The sequence below is a fragment of the Pezoporus occidentalis genome, unplaced genomic scaffold, assembly GCF_034315485.1.
Source record: "Pezoporus occidentalis ecotype Australia unplaced genomic scaffold, CSIRO_AGI_Poc_V1 ctg6, whole genome shotgun sequence".
In the NCBI taxonomy this organism is placed as follows: domain Eukaryota; kingdom Metazoa; phylum Chordata; class Aves; order Psittaciformes; family Psittacidae; genus Pezoporus; species Pezoporus occidentalis.
Genome location: NW_026915943.1, coordinates 4,076,341 through 4,096,148, shown reverse-complemented (window position 1 = coordinate 4,096,148; position 19,808 = coordinate 4,076,341). Strand labels below are relative to the sequence as shown.

Genomic DNA, 19,808 nt, shown 5'->3' with positions numbered 1-19,808 from the left:
CCTGTGACTTCTGATATGCATTTTATTCAGTAAAGTCAATATTAAACTACTGGATTGGTGAAATAACACTATTTCAAAACTTGCATAAATAAGCTTTTAAATGTAGACCAGTATTTGACCAACTTCGATCACAGAATAGATAGATGAGTCTAGAATAACAGACTGATGAGTCTATAAGTGTTAGCCTTAAACCGGTGTTTAATAGTTTCTTTACAAATAAAGCTACTTTCAATCGATCCAGAATGTGAATATATTGGCCTAAGCTGCTTAGTACACATGATGGATCCCTGGCCCTACAGCAAAATAATCAAAACAACCTGGTGTCTTCATCCAGAGCATTTTCTTCTCTGGGCCCCATGGGATCCTTAGATAAAATTTTTAATTAGTATGTGAAATTGTTTATGAAATACTGTGAGGACTGCACTGCAACCTGCCGGAACCCTGTTTCTGTGTATCTGTGTGGTACAGTTCTATCCACCTAATTATTTGCTGTGTATGTAAAGAGCAGTTTAGCCCTCTTTCCTCCCAGACCCTCCCCAGCTCTTCTCCCACCACATAAGAGCTGCCCCGGCACTCGTCTTTGTGCTTTCACTGAGCTGATTTAATATGCTAAGTTTGCGGAATGAGCACGCTTGTTTTGGTGTGTTGATTTTCCATCAGTGCAGTGAAACAAAACAACTCCTGATAGAGACCACCGGGTACCAGATCTGGCACAAGCAAACCAGCAGCAGCTGGTAGGAGCAGGATGGCTCGTTCTCTGCTACAGGGAGATGTTGCACTGTCTCAGCTGTAGCACTGAAATGCACCCTTATTCCACTTTAAATTAATAAATCGTCAATGTGTGACCGATGTGCGTTGAGAAAATATTGACAATCAGATCCATTCATTAAATGTAATCACAGTTTTGATGTTCAGAATTTGCCAAAATGACAATATTTTTGCATTGTTCCTTCTTTCTCCTCCTCCTAAATAATAATAATTTTAAAAAGTTAAAGTCAGGTAATATGAAATCTGTCACAAAGATCCTGATTTTTTAAACCTTCTACTCTTCCCAGGGAAAGCCAAACTTCACCTTCTTTGATTTAGTCAGATCTGCATAGTATAGGTAAAAAGAAAATAGTTGAACAACATCAGAAATTACAGTCAGGATCTAAAAGAAGAATGAGGAGTTTTGCTATAAAAAGCATTTATAACAGTTATTCTAAGTGGGAGTGAAGTGAATAACTAATTGTCATTTCTGATATGAAGTTTATTCTCTTTTTTACTACACTGTAAACCAAGAACAAGTGGACTCATTTTACTGTGTTAGTCATGTGAAAGTGATACAACTGAATCTGAACCTGTGCTTCTGCTTTATTACTGTGTATGAAGAGTCATGAGTTGAAACAGCAATGTGAGTCCTTCTGAATAGTCATTCTGGATCCAATAAAATTGTGGTTGGAGCTAATTTTATCCTTATGCTATATGTGACAAAACCGCTCTTACTGCTGAGCACGTATTCACAGCTTTTGGCACAATGGGATTCAATTCTTTTCTGGGATCCAAGTGCTTCACTGACATAAATAATTACAGCTGTGGCATGGGGGCAGTATTTTGTAGTTGAACATAATCAAAGCCATGAAAGAATTATGATAATTCATAAAACATACAGTGAAAGGCATCATGAGACAGCACAACTCACTAAGATTGATTCAGTTGTATTGGTTGGGACCAAAGGTCCGTCTGCCCAGTGACCCCTTTTCGATGGCAACAGAGAGCCTGGGAAGATTGTGTCAACTGAGCAAACATAAATTCTACTTTTTCCTGATACTATCCCAGGCATTAAACTTTTATAGGACGATGTGAACCGCAAAGGGGGTTTATGTATTGAAGTAACACCCAACTGATTTCATTCCTATGGGCTTGTCCATTCATCCTTTGAATCTATGCAGAATTTTAACACTCGCAGTATCTTCTGACAAGAAGGCTCACATCTTCCCTATGTGTTACGTCAAAAACCACCTTCTTCTGCTTGCTTTCAACTCTCCTTTCATTTGATGCCACCTATTTCCTGCACTGGAAAAGGCAGTAAATCATTATCCTATTGACCTTCCCCACGTAAGAGATTTTTACATACCTACAGGTCGTATGGTCCAGAATTGTCGAATTTTCCACACTGAAGAGTTTAGTTAGTACTCCATTTTACGGAATCCTGATTACAACTTCCCCAAGAAACATCCATATGCAGAAATTAATTCACAACAGGATAAATTGATTTTATGTTTCCCAAAGCATAGGAAAAATCTGCACAAGATTTTTGTGGTTTTTAATATGTTCCAAGTCACTCCTATGAAGTGACACTCATTTGTTTCAGTGCTTCTCACTTGAGAAGAATGTCATTTGAACTCTTTGAATACAGTAAGCAGACATGTGTCATTGTGCTGAGCACTTTCTCAAGGATTTGACAGCTTTTTATTTCATGCATCATTCACCCCTTGCTATAGTAATCACACAAAGTAACATTAACGAAAACTAATGCAAATTTAAAAATCTGATAGGGTATTGAGAAACAATATCTGGACCCAGGCATGTTGGTAATGGACTGTGCTATCCCAAGCAATGCTCACAACAATGTGACATCTACTTAACTGCAAAATAAATAAGAGATTGAACTGAAGAGGATTTCTTATTATTTTTATGGCTGGGAACCTGGACTAAAAAAGTCAAGTGAACCCAACTCCACTGTTGCACAGAAGCTGTAATTTCAATGTGCGCATCAAACCCCCCCAAAAAATCATCAGACTATTGACTTTTGCTTTTTTCATACAGAGGTAGGAACAAGGAGAGATACCTTGTGTGAATCTCGCTCCCTGGAATGTCTGTACACCAATGCGCGCAGCATGGGAAATAAACAGGAGGAGTTGGAAACCTGTGTTAAGTCAGGAGACTATGATCTGGTGGCAATTACAGAGACGTGGTGGGACAGCTCACATGACTGGAATATAGTCATGGAGGGCTATGTCCTTTTTAGGAAAGACAGGCCAGCCAGGAGGGGTGGTGGGGTTGCTCTTTATGTGCGGGAGGAACTACAATGCACCGAGTTCTGTCCGGGGACAGATGATGAGCGAGTTGAGAGTCTGTGGGTGAGAATTAAGGGGCAGGCTGGCAGGGGGGATACTGTTGTGGGTGTCTGTTACAGACCACCAGATCAGGGTGAGGAAGTTGACGAGGCCTTCTACAGGCAGCTGAGAGAGGCCTCACAGTCACAGGCCGTGGTCGTCATGGGGGATTTTAACTTCCCTGATGTTTGCTGGAAGGACCACTCGTCAACCCAGCCGCAGTCCAGGAGGTTCCTCCAGTGTGTGGATGATAACTTCCTCCTGCAAATGGTGGATGAGCCGACCAGGAGAGGAGCGCTGCTGGATCTCATCCTCACTAACAAGGAGGGTCTGGTTGAAGCAGTAAGGGTTGAGGGCTGCCTTGGTTGCAGCGACCACGAGATGGTGAAGTTCAGGATCTTGTGTGGTAGGACTAGTAGAATACCAAGTAGAATTGCAACCCTGGACTTTAGCAGGGCAAACTTTGGCCTTTTCAAGCAATTGCTAGGGGAAATCCCATGGGCGAGGCTGCTTGAAGGAAAAGGGGCCCAAGATAGTTGGTTGACATTCAAGGACTGCTTCTTCCGTGCTCAAGATCGGAGCATCCCGACACGTAGGAAGTCAAGGAAGAGGGCCAAGAGACCTGTGTGGCTAAATAGGGAATTGCTGGGTATGCTCAAGTGGAAGAGGAGAGTTTACAGGTCATGGAAGGAGGGGCTGGCCACTTGGGAGGAATATAAGGCTGCTGCTAGGGGATGTAGGAAGGCAGCTAGGAGGACTAAGGCTTCCTTAGAATTAAACCTGGCGAGAAGGGTCAAGGACAGCAAAAAGAGCTTTTTCAAGTACATGGCAGACAAAACTAACACCAGAGGCAATGTAGGCCCACTGATGAACGGGATGGGTGCCCTGGTGACAGAAGATGCAGAGATGGCAGAGTTACTGAATGCCTTCTTTGTCTCTATCTACTCTGCTGCAGGCAGTCCTGAAGAGCCCTGTACCCCTGAGACCTTAGATGAAGTCAGGTCGACGGAGCGACTAGCCTTAGTCGATGAGGAATGGGTTAGAGATCAGTTGAGCAATCTGGACGTCCATAAATCCATGGGTCCAGATGGGATGCACCCGCGGGTGCTGAGGGAACTGGCGGAAGTCATTGCTAGACCACTCGCCATCATCTTTACCAAGTCCTGGGAAACGGGAGAGGTGCCTGAGGACTGGAGGAAGGCAAATGTCACTCCGGTCTTCAAAAAGGGCAAGAAGGAGGACCCGGGTAACTATAGACCGGTCAGCCTCACCTCCATCCCTGGGAAAGTGATGGAACACCTTGTCCTTGGTGCCATCTTAAAGCATATCAAGGATAAGAGGGTTATGAGGGGCAGTCAACATGGCTTCACCAGGGGGAAATCATGTTTGACCAATCTCTTAGCCTTTTATGAGGAAATAACACGGTGGATGGATGATGGCAGAGCGGTGGATGTGGTCTACCTTGACTTCAGCAAAGCCTTTGACACAGTCTCCCACAGCATCCTCACGGCTAAATTGAGGAAGTGTGGACTGGATGACCAGGTAGTGAGGTGGACTGCGAACTGGCTGAAGGAGAGAAGCCAGAGAGTTGTAGTCTATGGGGCTGAGTCTAGTTGGAGGCCTGTAACTAGTGGAGTGCCTCAAGGGTCAGTACTGGGACCGGTATTATTTAATATATTCATCAATGATTTAGATGAGGGAATTGAGTGTACTATCAGCAAGTTTGCTGATGACACTAAGCTGGGAGGAGTGGCTGACACGCCAGAAGGCTGTGCTGCCATCCAGCGAGACCTGGACAGGCTGGAGAGTTGGGCAGGGAATAACGGGATGAAATATAACAAGGGAAAGTGTAGAGTCCTGCATCTGGGCAGGAACAACCCCAGGTTCCAGTATAGGTTGGGGAACGACCTGCTAGAGAGCAGTGTAGGGGAGAGGGACCTGGGGGTCCTAGTGGACAACAGGATGACCATGAGCCAACACTGTGCCCTTGTGGCTAAGAAGGCCAATGGCATCCTGGGATGTATTAGAAGGGCGGTGGTTAGTAGGTCGAGAGAGGTCCTCCTTCCCCTCTACTCTGCCCTGGTGAGACCCCATGTCATGGGTTCAGCAGTAGCAGTCATTTTTCCCCTTCTTGGTAGCTGGTGCAGTGCAGTGTTTTGACTTTCAGCTCGGGAACAGAGCTGATAACAAGCGATGTTTTGGTTTGGCCAAGGACTTTGTGAGCCTCATGCTCTGCCAGGGAGGAGGGGAAGCCAGGAGGAAGCAGAGACAGGACACCTGACCCAAACTGACCAAAGAGGTATTCCATACCACAGCACGTCATGCCCAGGATGTAACTGGGAGTTAGCCGGAAGGGCTGGGAGACTGCAGGGTTGGAGGAGGTATCGGTCAGAGCTTGGTCGGGCTGGGGGGGGCAAGTTATCGGTCGGCTGGTGGTGAGATGATGTATTCTCTTCCCTTGTTATTTCCTTTATCATTATTATCATTGGTGGTAGCAGTAGTGATTTGTGTTATACCTTAGTTACTAAACTGTTCTTATCTCAACCTGTGGGAGTTGCATTCTTTTCGATTCTCCTCTCCGTCCCTCCGAGAGCAGGGGGAGGGCAAGAAAAGGGTGGGAAGTGAGTGAACGAGTTACCTGACTGGGTTTAAACCACGACAGTTCTTTTTGGCGCCCAACGTGGGGCGAAGGGTTGAGATAACGACAGATTTGACTGGATTAATAGTCATTTGTCACAATGCTGATTTATTGGCTCTCAGAGTTGTTTTGCTTGATCTCACAGCTTCAGAATGTTGTAACTTACGTAGAGCCGGTGTTTGCTGTGATAGTGTTTATCAAGTATGGGGCCTGGGCTAAGGTTCTTGTCTCACTGTGCTTTATGGCAATGGCTTGTAATACGGGCGGGCTCCAGCAGCAGGGCGGGACGGACGTGGCCGTGGACTTGTACCTGGCCGTCCGGCTGCTCTTCACCGTCCTGGCCCTCACCCTACTCTCCATCTTCGTGAGGCTGCGGGGAGCCGAGGGGGAGCGGCCCCGGGAGCCGGCGGCAGCCGAACCGGCCCGGGAGAGCGGCCCCGGGGACCAAGCGGCGGCGGGAGCGGGGCCGGAGGCCGCGAGGGGACGGCTGCCGGTGGAGGAGGTCGGGGCGGTCGAGGAACAGAAGGAAGGGGCTGCCGAGCAGCGGGAGAAGGCGGCGGAGGAGCCGAGCCCCGCGGAGGAGCCGAGCCCCGCGGAGGAGCCGAGCCCCGCGGCCGAGCCCAGCCCTGCGACGGCCGAGAGCATTTCCCGGAAGCCGCCCGCCGAGCCCCAGGAGGATGCAGGAGACCACGCAGCATTTCCCAGCAAGGCAGAGGAGGAAGAGCTGGACTCAGGAAAAGAGAAGCTGGCGGTGGGAGAGCCGGCAAGCACAGCAGCTGCACCAGCCCCAGTGACAAGTACAGCAGCTACACCAGCCCCAGTGACAAGTACAGCAGCTACACCAGCCCCAGTGACAAGTACAGCAGCTACACCAGCCCCAGTGACAAGTACAGCAGCTACACCAGCCCCAGTGACAAGTACAGCAGCATCAGTTGAGAGTTCTGAAGGTTTTGAATGGCCTTTGGGTGTCCTTGGTACCTGCCTGCTGATTGTGATGGGGATCAGCATGTTGGCACACACACAGACTGTGTGCTACCCACGACCATTTTGTCTGATCTCAAAAGTTAAGCAGAGTCAGGTTTGGGTCTTGTCTGGGGTTAGACGAGAATATGGGGGGACCAAGAGGTTTTCCCCAAGGCTGGACAGCCAGGAGTGGCAGGGTGTGTGGGACAGTATGGGCAAGTATCTAGTCCACTGGGCCCCTCCAGTGCTTTGGAAGCATTGGAGATGGAAGGCAGCTGTATGGAGTCCCCAGCAACAAGCTGCAGAAACTGCTTAAGGGGACAGTGAATTATTTTAAGCCTGGTGGGCCCATGGCACTTCAGGCCATCAGAGCAGGGATGCAACACAGAGATGGACTCATGATCGAGGGGTGGACTTAGCAATGGACACTATTGCCCAGGTTATTCACGAGTGTGAACACTGCACACAGTCTCTCCTGCTCTGGAAGACTGTTACAAGAGATGGAGCCTGACATCATGGACCAGATGGACTCAGCAGCTTTATAGGGACTGGTCCATGCACTGAGATAAGAGTGATGGTATATTGAAAATGTGGGATCTGAGCATGACGTGAATGGTATGGAATAAGGGGTGGATAATGTCATGGGTTCAGCAGTAGCAGTCATTTTTCCCCTTCTTGGTAGCTGGTGCAGTGCAGTGTTTTGACTTTCAGCTCGGGAACAGAGCTGATAACAAGCGATGTTTTGGTTTGGCCAAGGACTTTGTGAGCCTCATGCTCTGCCAGGGAGGAGGGGAAGCCAGGAGGAAGCAGAGACAGGACACCTGACCCAAACTGACCAAAGAGGTATTCCATACCACAGCACGTCATGCCCAGGATGTAACTGGGAGTTAGCCGGAAGGGCTGGGAGACTGCAGGGTTGGAGGAGGTATCGGTCAGAGCTTGGTCGGGCTGGGGGGGGCAAGTTATCGGTCGGCTGGTGGTGAGATGATGTATTCTCTTCCCTTGTTATTTCCTTTATCATTATTATCATTGGTGGTAGCAGTAGTGATTTGTGTTATACCTTAGTTACTAAACTGTTCTTATCTCAACCTGTGGGAGTTGCATTCTTTTCGATTCTCCTCTCCGTCCCTCCGAGAGCAGGGGGAGGGCAAGAAAAGGGTGGGAAGTGAGCGAACGAATTACCTGACTGGGTTTAAACCACGACACCCCATCTGGAATATTGTGTCCAGTTCTGGGCCCCTCAGTTCAAGAAGGACAGGGAGCTGCTGGAGAGGGTCCAGCGCAGGGCAACCAAGATGATTAAGGGAGTGGAGCATCTCCCTTATGAGGAAAGACTGAGGGAGCTGGGTCTTTATAGTTTAGAGAAGAGGAGACTGAGGGGTGACCTTATAAGTGTCTATAAATATATAAAGGGGGAATGTCACGAGGATGGAGCCAGGCTCTACTCAGTGGCAAACAATGATAGGACAAGGGGTAATGGGTGCAAACTGGAACACAAGAGGTTCCACTTAAACTTGAGAAGGAACTTCTTCTCAGTGAGGGTGACGGAACACTGGAACAGGCTGCCCAGGGAGGTTGTGGAGTCTCCTTCCCTGGAGACATTCAAAGCCCGCCTGGACACATTCCTGTGTAACGTTATCTAGGTGTTCCTGCTCTGGCAGGGGGATTGGACTAGATGATCTTTTGAGGTCCCTTCCAATCTCCAGCATACTGTGATACTGTGATACTGTAATCTTTATAAAGAGATAACATTTTCTCTCTCCTAAAGGCAGTGCCAGAAATATTGCTGACTTCCACGGTGAGCAGGATTTGCTGTGACATGTGTCACTTGCATTACTCAAAAAGTGTAAGTAAGCAATGAAAATCAGGATTAGTTCAAATTTGCATCACAGGTGGTGTAGAGTATTGACAAAGGGATTTGAATTGCAGTCAGCTGTCAAAAAGGCACACTGGTTGTACAAACACAAGTGAATCCAGCATCAGATCAGTGTAAGGCTGCTTGCTAATGGTGCTGAAATGGTGACGGCCTGCAAGTGGTATTGTGGTCTTTGTACTTATATGCACTATATAAAGGCACATTTACATTAAAGGTGTAGAGCTGGCAAAAGTAAGCACTTAAAGTTTTATAATTAACAAATACTCATTTAAGGTTGTCTATGCAACATCTCAATGTTACAGTCTTCAATGTAATCACCACATAATGCTTTTATAACTGCGTGCTTCCATCTGATAGATTCATTGCAACAGGAAACACAGTACTATTTGCTGAATTCAGCTGTTGCTTACAAACTGTATAGGAGCATCCATAAAAGGATTGCAAAGACCATATTTTAAAATGTAAAATTATATATAAAGCAGTTTAAACAGAACTACTTCACCTAAACATTAAAAAGCACTGCCACTAGGTAAATTTGTATTCCGGGTGCATTTGGAAATTGAGGATAACTTTTTAACATCAACATGTTTTTAAAGATTTAAAAGGCAGTATTATGAAAAAGAAAGGAAGACAAAAATCAAACCGAAATCCTAACCCCAATTATAAATAGGCTTTTTTTTTTATACATTATTTAATGTAGTTTACATAAGAGTGGATTCAACTTTTTAAAATCAGTAGCTTTTCTAATTCTTGGTTCCTAAGTCCATCTGGGATTCAAATATATCCAATGACAAAATAAAAGGGATTCATTTCTAGTCCCTGGGGCTCCCTTTACTCGCCAAATGTGGTAGACTAGTGCCATCAGCTACAGGTATTTCTAGGTATCAGTAGAGAGCTGGCAGATATACCTCAGAACTTGATAGAGACCTAACAGCTACTGGAGGTCACCTCAGCCAGTGACCTTCAGTCTCAGAGTAGGAGTTCATTTAGATGCCTATATATGTAAAAGCATCCGGTGTTGCTTCCAGCTGCTGCTGTAAAATGAGATGGGTCTTTGTGGAGCCTTGTAGCATATCTGCCTTCACATCATGAATAAGGACAAGTTTGAAGAATGGTATTTCCAAACTGGGATCTTGAAATGGATAACTGTTGGTGATGGCAAAGGTATTTGAAATCTAACACAAGACAATAAAATATGCTCCAAAGTCTGGCACCTGCGTTAGAAATATGTATGTGTTCTCTGAGTAAAGCTAAACATGAATTGTCAAGTGTTGAGTCTAGTGTAATGACCACTGTGCATGAAGTTTCACTGTAGTCTTTGACAACTTTGTGAACAGAAAAATCCAGCTGGGTGAAAAGGAATACACTAACCATAAAATGTAATGGACATGGAAAATAAGAGAGCTGTTTCTGCAGTTATGTCTTGGAGAAAAAGAAGTGAGAAGCAGTTTTCTAACCCTTTGGGCTTTTTAAGAAACACATGAAAAGCAATTTCAATTTTAGCAACAGAGTAGCCAGACAGACTTCAGGATAAAGCATCCCTGGAGGAGGAGAAAATAGAAAGGAAAATCTCCTAAATCTGTTGAGAGGCTGGACCAATCAGGAAAAGTGTATTGTCCAACACAAGCTTGGTAATTATAGTATAATTTTGCAAATTTTTTGTCTTATTTTAATGAAATCTTTTAACTTTTTAATACAGTAACCAAATGCATTGTCTTTATTTAATCTTGTTTTATAGAAAGTGTGATTCTTGAGTAATCTAGCTCAGTAAACAACTCCATTCCACTGTATGCAGTGACTGTGAAAAGCAGGACATGTCATTATTGGGGAAAGTCTTGCCAAACTACATTAGTATTAGATTCCTTGAAAGTAGATACTGGTCAGTGGTTATTCTAAAGTCTGAAAACACTAGGATATGGAGACAAGGACTTCCAAAGTATTTGTAGCCTAGAAAGAGGAATATTTAACACACCTTAGCTTCCTTATGATTTGCTTTATCTATCAATTTCCTGCCTTCATTAGGTTTTCCACCACTTTTTTCCCCTGGTTTCACATGAAAAAACATTGAAGTTGCAGTCCACCTGGTGCTTCATCATTGGTTTTTCTCAAAGCATAAAATATCATTGTGACCTCCAGGCAGTGCAGGTTTGCCACGGTCTATTACTCTGACTCATGTAATTAGAGATTTTTCTTCCAAGTGTTACGTATGATCACTAAAATTTTTGTAGGTCTTCAGCTGAGTGCAAAGAAACCCCCATAAAAATGGCAAATTAAGAAGTTTAAATTATTCAGCCATGTTTAAAAGTCTTTACTTATTTTAATAAGGGCAGAAAAAATAAATATAATATTGAAACAAACTTGAGGATCAATATGCTTCCATGAAAAGGTTTTCCCTCAAAACTAATGATTATTGCAATTTATAACTCAAGCTTTCTGATATGATGTTGTGAAATATAGAATGAAACTAAATCAGCCCAGAGTACCTTTTTCAGTCAGAGTAAGGAGGATAAGAGAAGGATGCAACCGTGCAGCAGACAGTGATAATTCATAATATTGATATGGAGATGAAAACAAAAAGCTTTACTGTTGGCACAGCTAATACAATATTCATCCCTAAAGTAGAGAAAACTTTGAGTAGCCCTTTATCTGAGACTGAGGAAGGCCTAAGTAGAGGTGGGAAGATGGTTCTTTTATTGAATTTACATATGGACAGGTGAGAGATCTTGTCTCAAACTGATATGGGGCAAGGTCTTGGTAAGGCCCTGTGGAAAAGAGGAACTGGGAGGGAATTATATTAATCTCAAGTGTATTCAAGGTGTTCCTCTTAGGCAATGGAAGACATAAATTAGAGGAGAATGGAAGGAGGAAATGAGAGGAACTAGTACAGGTAGCATCCAGCTATTACTTGGAAAGTGAACACATTTCTTTTCACACTTTGAATGGTGTAAGCCACAAACTCATCTTTGCAAGCACTGTCTTGAGTTAACAAAGTGTATATTAAACTGTTTCTGTTCATGGCAAGGAGCAACTGATAATCACTAGCTTGTTGCCTGCTCTTTCCTTTTGAGGTGTATGTACATTCTAACTTCCTTAAAATTGAAGTTGCATTTTCCTTTTCATTGTTATATTGTTTGGTCTCTTTTGACCTCTTGCAACTATTTCAGAGGACTCTTTCCATTAACTGTGTCTGATGGGTCTTCCATTTTGACAATGTTTTTCTGCTAAAGATAAATATAAAATGTGTTGCACTGAAATTAACAGTGCATTACCTCCGTTACAATAATGACAGCAGTGTGACAACTTGCAAATTAATGATAAAATAGATTATCACCTTTCCACACACATTTCTGAGATATTTTGCAACATTATTTCTTTGTACAGTATGAAGTCAGGAATGTGTTAAATGGCAGCATAATTTATTGTTGTTTACCAGATACTGGGTATTTTATTAAGGTTCACAAACATCTTATCAAATATGTGAGGGACAGTTGATAAACCATCTTGGAAAGTGTCACAGACGTAAACAGCTGCTGATAGAGACAAGAATGCTGCTTCTGCGCATATTTCTTAAGCACATGTCGATGGTTCTCCTATATAATCTTATTTTCAAGTTTTCTTTTGTAGGCCTGTTTTTGCATCTTATACAAGAAGTATGCTCCCTGGGTTTGTCCTATTCAACTCTTTTACTCTAAGGATCTTGTAGCACGTCACTGACTTATGCTGGTGCTCAGAGATTTCTATCAGAGCTGGACTTTATGATACAATGCTTTATAAATGCTGTGTACAATTTCATACAGATTGTAAAAAGCTTATTTGCTAAGAAGTTCATGGTGTAGTGGTGAACAAATGTCATGTAGCTCTTGTAAATCTGTATTCTAATTGCCTGCAAAGCAGTGTCCTTCGTCCAATTCAAAGCAAACCATTGTTCGCTGTTTTTTCCTACCACACAGCATGAGCAAACAAGAGTAAGTTATTCTCGTCTCTCTGTCTCATTTTATTAGGAATATGAATGTTTACTGCCAAGGTAATATTCATTCTTGAGTTCCTGGATGTTTTCGCAAGTCCTCTAATTTAGTTGTAGTAGAATAACACACTAGCAGTCAGCACACGGGTAGCAGTTGTCAAACACAAACATGTAACATCAGTAGAATGTGGGTAAAAAGTTGAAACTCTTCCAAGATTTTTTTCTCCAGGTATAATCCCAAAATGAAATTCCAGGATTACAGCTGGGTATTTTCCTTTTTTTGCTTTTAGATAGGAGACAGGAGGGAGACTGCAGGATCCCAGCATTGCAATTGGGTTGTTAATAGGGTACTCCTGGTTTACGACTTATGAGATCTACAATTCAGACACACTATCAATACCTATGCTGGTCATCCAAACCCTATTACAAGGGAGAATATGGCCAGCTCTGCTGTTGCAAAAATAGAATATTAGGTTAAATTTAAATTGCTAGGATTTTGAGTGCTCCCCCACACTCAAGTTCAGATAAACACCCTAATCTCGTATTCATTTCACTCTGAGACATGAACTAGCTCTTTCAAGTCCATGTCTCCATGAGGTTGGAATGCTGGCTCTCAGATTTGCAGGGAGTTAAGCTGTACAGGCTTTCTAGATTCCACCTGTAACATGCTGGGTTTGGTTTTGGTTTGTTTTCTGAATGTGCTAGAGCTATCACATTACAAAGCTTTACCTTTTGAAATCTGATCCAAAATTTGGATTGGTGTTGATGAGGGCACCAAAATACACATTTCATCATGTAGAGAGATGAGTGAAGATAATGAAGGGTGGTGGCAGTCTGAGTACCTGTCACGTCAAGCCAACATGAAAGCTTTCTTCAAGAAATAGTAGCAATTACTTTATGAGAAGGAAAAGCCAGTCCTATTGAACATGTTTGAACTTTTTCTAACCCAAATCCAGCTACAGACAACTGATTTTCACTAAAACCTGTGAAACAGTGACTATAGTTGGATGATTCCAACCCTAACTATTCTTTGATTCTATGTTTTTATGATTCAACAATGACATTTCCAAGATATGCATCTTTCTGAACAATGCCAGAAATAAATCTTCCCATATCACATTTATATGCTTCTTGCTTACAGTAAAATGCCAAAAGATTAACCAGATACCAGTTAATCGCTGTTCCATGGATCTCTGTATAAGCTGAACAAGCAGTGTTTTACAACAGTCAGAAACTGTTTGCTCTGCTGTAATAATGCCTCTAACTACTTCAGCAATTAAAATTGTTGTGGGGACTGTGAAGTGCATTTATTACCATTGCTAATTAGAATACATGAATCAAAAGAAGAAAGATGCTATCCCATGAACCGAATCTGACTTCTTTGCATGCAGCGAGATTTATCTTGCAAGGCAAAATGTTGTATAAATTCAGACACTTCTCTCCAGTATTTACTATTTGCATCATGCTAACATTGTCCTGTAATTACTCTTAAGAATTACTGGTCTCTGCTTTACTTTGTGGTTCAGGTACTTTTTTAAATTCGCCCAAATCCTCTCCCAGAGGATAAATAAATTCAAGGAACTCTGACATATTCTAGGGTCTCTTGTGTCTCCTTTGCTTATTAAACCCATTCTGATCATGACCGTTAACTCTGTAGCTCAAAAGGAAGTCTACTGAAGAGCACTAATGTGGCAACCTTATCTTAAAACGGGTAAGCAGGACAACAAGAGAATTCAAGGAGCTGAATAGCAGGAGATGAGATTATGATAATGTCTATTTGACAACCTGATCACTATCTGGAGCCAGCATCAGGTTGCTGTTGCCAATAAATTGGCTTTTCCTATCTTGGTGTTTGGAGGCATGTGTCACCAGCATCCATGATGGGACTTATTATCCTCTGGAGAACCCATGAACATGATAGCACATTAGACATAGGTCACTGACAGAGTTAAGGGACAGGCTGTTTCTTTTACCTGAGTCACGAAGACTTAAATGCTTCCAGTGTGCATGGGATGTGTGATGGCTTCCTTCTGAAGGAGCTGGTGGAGTCCTCAAGGAAGGAATGTTCCTTTGTGTCTCAAGTAGTCATTCCCATTTTTTGGCCTTGCTTAGAGGAAAATGAAATGGGTAGGTAAATATTCAATTTGAGTTTCTCTTAAATTCTAGTTTTTGATAATGCAGATGAAGGTAGAATAGAATTTTGTAACTTTTTGTTGGAACAAATGAGAATTAATTCTAGTCATGCATTTTTCTAGATTGTATCCTCCATTGTAGTTTCTTCTGCTTTATAATTGCCACTCTGTTTTTTATAAGTGCATAAAAATAAAGTGATATTGTTACATTCCCTTGAATAACTTAATGACTACATTTGGAGGTAACTTACTGTAATTATGCAATGCATACCCTGTGTACAGGAAGCTTCATACATATAACTTCAAACTACACAGTAGTCATTGAGTTATACTTCCTTTATAATTTTTTGCCTTAGAAGTGGTGTTTTTTTCTACTCTTGTTAATACCTTTGGTGAAACACATGATAGAAAAAGTAAACTTGTCAATGTAATCTTAATTTGTTTGTTTTTCCACAACATTTTTTGATATTTATGTGATTAACACAAGATCTAACATATAAATGATCAACTATATGGAGCAATAATGCTTGGATAAATACATCTTTGTCATCTGGAGTGCTCCTCTAGAATAGGGCTGGAGGCTGTATAATTTTCTCCATGTTACAATGGTTGCAACTAATTGGTCTAGTTATAATTGATAGATGTTCATAGCAGTATTAAAGATACTAGTTAACACATAAGAGCTCTTGTCTCCTGACATATGCTTTTGCCTGTGTTGAGTTGCATGGTGCATCCCCATCCACATTGTCAGGCACAGTTGTAACCAGAGATTCAGAGAGTTTTCTGTCATTCTAGGTAGGAATATAAATAATTGGGCAAAAGATGGGGAGATAAATTCAGCTGGCTATCCCACATCCCTAAGGAAAAGCCATAGGCAAATCTTATGCATGTAAGAAAAGAATTAATTATTGAATCATTCTCTGGTTTGCACATTCAGGAAGAACAGTCATTTTCCACCAGTCTTTTTGCTCCTAGATATAAGGTTAGCAGGCTGGAGCTGGAGCTGGAGCTAGTCAGTTGCCATCAGGTCTGCTCAACTGCTTACACAGCACCACAGGATAACCAGTCAGAGGAGACCAAACCAGCAAGATATGTTGTCACCAGTTCTTATGATTTCAATAACTATTGTAGCTATTGAAGTTGCTGTTGAATTTTTTGGAAATGGGTTTATTGCAGCTGTTAATATCATTTACTGGATCAAAAGCAAAACTCTTTATTCCACTGATATGATCTTGACCTTTCTGAGCACATCAAGATTTATCTTGCAGGTGACCATACTGATGCACATTCATAGCCTCTACTTTGTGGATGTGTTTAGGTTGGCTTCTGTACACAAAGCTTTTGGTGCTGTATGGACGTTTGTAAACCATGCCAGTTTGTGGTTCAGTACCTGGCTGTGTGCACTGTACTGTGTAAAAATAATCAATGTCACCCAATGGCTGCTCTTAGAAATCAAGCTCAGAATAGCTGGGATGGTCCCATGGCTTCTTCTAGGATCATCAGTGACTTCTTCTGTGACTTCTCTTCCTTTACTATGGTTTGCATCCAGCACTTACCTCTGCAGCTCAACTGGGAGCTGTAGAGAAAGTAGGACAGCCCATATCACTGACCGGGATCATTCACATCTCTACCTGCTGCTTCTTTACTGTGCAGTTGCTTTTTCCCTCTGGTACTCTCTGGTTACCTCATCCCTATTAATTACTTCTCTATGGAGACACACAAAGAAGATGAAATCTTATGTAGATACTTTCAGGGATCCTTTGACAGATGTTCACATAACTGCCATTAAATCTATTGTTTCTTTCTTGATCCTACATCTTTGCACTTTCATAGCTCAAATTCTGCTGATACTGTCCACTTCTCAAAGTAAAGATGTTGTGGAAGTTGTAGCTGGGGCATATCCTTCCATCCACTTTATTATCCTGACTATAGTGAATTCAAAACTGAAATTGGTGGTTAGTATCTTCTGCCATCAGTTAAAGTGCCATTTGTAAAATATGACTTTAAGCCCCATATTACAGCTTGAGAGAAACACTCTCCAGTAACAGATCTGGAATCAAGACTTTAAAGCATGTATTTCTTCACTGTCTTTTTTCTTAATCAAGAACTTTAAGCTTCTATAGATTCCTGTGATTTGACTACCTTAACATTTCAGAGCATCTGAAATAGCATACATTTTTGCCTTTTCTTCTACACCACTCTTGCTCTCTCAGTCTTATTTAGTATAGAGTGATAATAACAATGCACTGAAAGGAAACAATGCGCTAAAATGATAAATCAAGTACAGGGTGCTTTGTGATTTCAAATTCTCAGTTTAAGACAGTTTTATGATAGCTTTGATTTTAGGAAAATGGGGCTAAAACAGAGACAAAATTTTCAGAACTCACAAATATCAGTTCTCTGCCAAAGGATCTTTCATCTGAGAAGCTTAAAATTGGCTTAAACACATGTACAAACCATGGCTGCTGTGACATACAAACAGAATATGCCTCAAAACATGAAAAACTAACTAAAAGATAACCTAAGGGAAAATTCAGATTTGGAAACATGCAACCAATTAATGTAATCAAATTACATTCTGAATCAGGTTTCTTTGTGTTAGGATTCCAGCTTATTTGTTTGTTTTTCCTGAAAGTAGATTACTAAGGTGGTTATTACAATGTAAATAGATGTATGCACCTCGATCTATCTGTCCACTGTAGAAAATCTCATCAAGTTGACCACTCTGATGAAAAATTTGCCTTTGTACATGATTTGCTGCAACTTTGAGTTGGGAGCTGTTTCTAAGCCTGTTCTCTTTTAATATTTTATGTTACTGTGAAACTTTGCATGTAGTTGATGAAATATGTTCAACACATCCTGTCGTGTTTTACCAAATAATTTGTTAGATGATTCTACTCTGAAGTTCTTAGATCACCTGAGATTTTTTATACTGTATATCCCCTCTATAGGAATTTAGATAACGTTAGAGTATAAATCACTCTAGTAAAAGTTTCAGTCCCATCTATAAAATTAATGAGCAGTGTGATTCACTTAGTCTTGGACTGTATCACCTTCAGTGTTGGAATCATTTGAGTAATACCCTTATAAAATGCTTTCAAGTTATTATTTTGACAATATTAGATAAAGAATGAATATAATGCTTTTAACTGGTATCTTAAAGTACCTTCTGCAATGAAATACATATTAATAGGAGACATAAATGAATGCACTGTGTGATATGAAGTGATATGACCATTGGCATGTGTGAGCAGTGGGATAAAACTGCATAGCAGGAGAAGAGGATGACTAAACCCATAAACACATCTTTTGGAGGTGCAGTACAACATACAGTAAAACTACAACTACTGTAACATCCAGTGCTGCATGAAGAGAGACCCAGAAGTCCCTTGAGAGCCCTGCCTTGTGTAGTTCTCCAAGGAAGCAGATGGGACCCGCTGTGCTCATGCCACAGCACCACCCTGCTCTGCTTCTGCATGCCCTGCCAACATGGACCAAGATTAGAAGAGTCACACAGCAGTTCTTTTGGTCCTTTTTCCAGCTGGCAACATCGTGAAAAGAAATCCTCCTGAAAGAAATGAGGGATCCCTTGTTGATGGTTTTATTGGGGGATTTTTGGGGGAAGGGTGGTGTTGGCAGTGGTGTTTGGGTTATATTTTAACCTCATCAGGAAGCTCTGATAAAATTCATTTCCCCAATGAGCTTATTTTTTCTTTAGTTATTTCTAAACCAATTTCTAGTGGGAGTCTGAGGGAAAGGGATCAAAGACAAGTGTGAAAATAATGACCCCTGCTCAGCTTTTTCACTGCCTCCTTACCTTCAGGAGGGGGAGATCTGAAGCAGGAGCAATGATTAATAAAATATCCTTCAGTGCTTCCAGGGGAGAGGAGGGCAAAGCTCAAGCACTTGATGTCTTTATATTGTATTGATGAAAGTTTTGTTACACACAGCAAAGAGTGAGATAGACGGGTACATGAATTAGAATTTTAAAAATAACTGAATTGGTAAATAAATTGTTAGTTTTGTCCTTTCCCTTTCCATCCTTCTCCTAAGCTTCAATTTATCTTCATGTCTTCTTCAACAGTAGATAGAGCTTCCCATTTATTTTCTGATCTTGCCCTGCTCTTTGGATTTCAACCTTCCCCTTCCTAAAATCATTATCTGTATTCTCTGCAAATCTAGCCTTTTTTTTCTGGTACATTTTAAAAAGGCATTCTGATTGTTATTTTACAACCAAATATTATGCACCAAGTTTATACTCTATCCCTGGCAGTGTTCAAGGCCAGGCTGGACAGAGCCTTGGGTGACATGGTTTAGTGTGAGGTGTCCCTGCCCATAGCAGGGGGTTGGAACTAGATGATCATAAGGTCCTTTCCAACCCTAACTATTCTATGATTTTATGATTCTAAGTTACAACGAGCTGGATTCTATATCTCATTTATCCCAGAAAGCAAATAAATAAATCTGATGAATGTTTTGTTGTTTATTATTTTGGCACAAAAGAAAATACAAAAAGAAGTTGTTGACATGTCATTGTCTAAGAAGTGTTTATATAGTGATTGAAATTAAGAGTCAGTTCACTAGTAAGTTTCCCATGGAACTTTGTGACTTACATGAAATGTAGGCAGCATGAATGAGAAAATACTGCCTCTAGTTCATATAAGTCCAGTAGCTATATGGCAGCACCATGATCATCATAAGGATGATAAAAAATGTGATTACTGCAGTTGTTCATAATGTCATACATGAAAACCAAACCTCCTCCAACTTTCTATCTTTTTACTGTCATGGTGCTTGCTTTTCTAAGCCAAAATTCATCACGGTTCTTTGTCCAGGAAAAGCAGTATTTTGCTGTGCAGGAATTAAGCGACTTCTGATTAAAATCACAGTAGCATCTTCATGAAGCTGGCTAAGTTTTCTTTACCTGTCTTCAAGCATGTGAATCAGAAATGAGAGCTACCACAGGTATTCTGGGTTTCAGCTGCTGCTATCATTGCTGTGTCTTTCCTTTGGCCTGGATTAATAGCAGTCTGTACCTGAAGAAACCAGCAGCTGGGTGGTGGATAATGAACTCCAATATCCCTAATATTAATCTCTCTTCTGTTAGTTTGGTGTTCTCCATGGTGCTAATTACCCC

The 19,808-nt window shown here is 41.7% G+C and overlaps 2 protein-coding genes across 2 annotated transcripts in view; both read left to right on the top strand.

The window, feature by feature from the left end:
- TENM4 (teneurin transmembrane protein 4) overlaps positions 1-19,808 on the top strand; it is a 1,625,418-nt gene that overhangs the window by 144,557 nt on the left and 1,461,053 nt on the right. The window lies entirely within an intron of this gene.
- On the top strand, positions 15,763-16,665 carry LOC134174369 (taste receptor type 2 member 40-like). Its single transcript, XM_062639276.1, has one exon. It carries the CDS (start codon positions 15,763-15,765, stop codon positions 16,663-16,665), a length of 903 nt encoding a protein of 300 aa, XP_062495260.1.

Coding starts and splice junctions, on each gene's coding strand:
- LOC134174369 (XM_062639276.1), top strand. CDS start 15,763: ATGTTGTCACCAGTTCTTATGATTTCAATAACTATTGTAGCTATTGAA.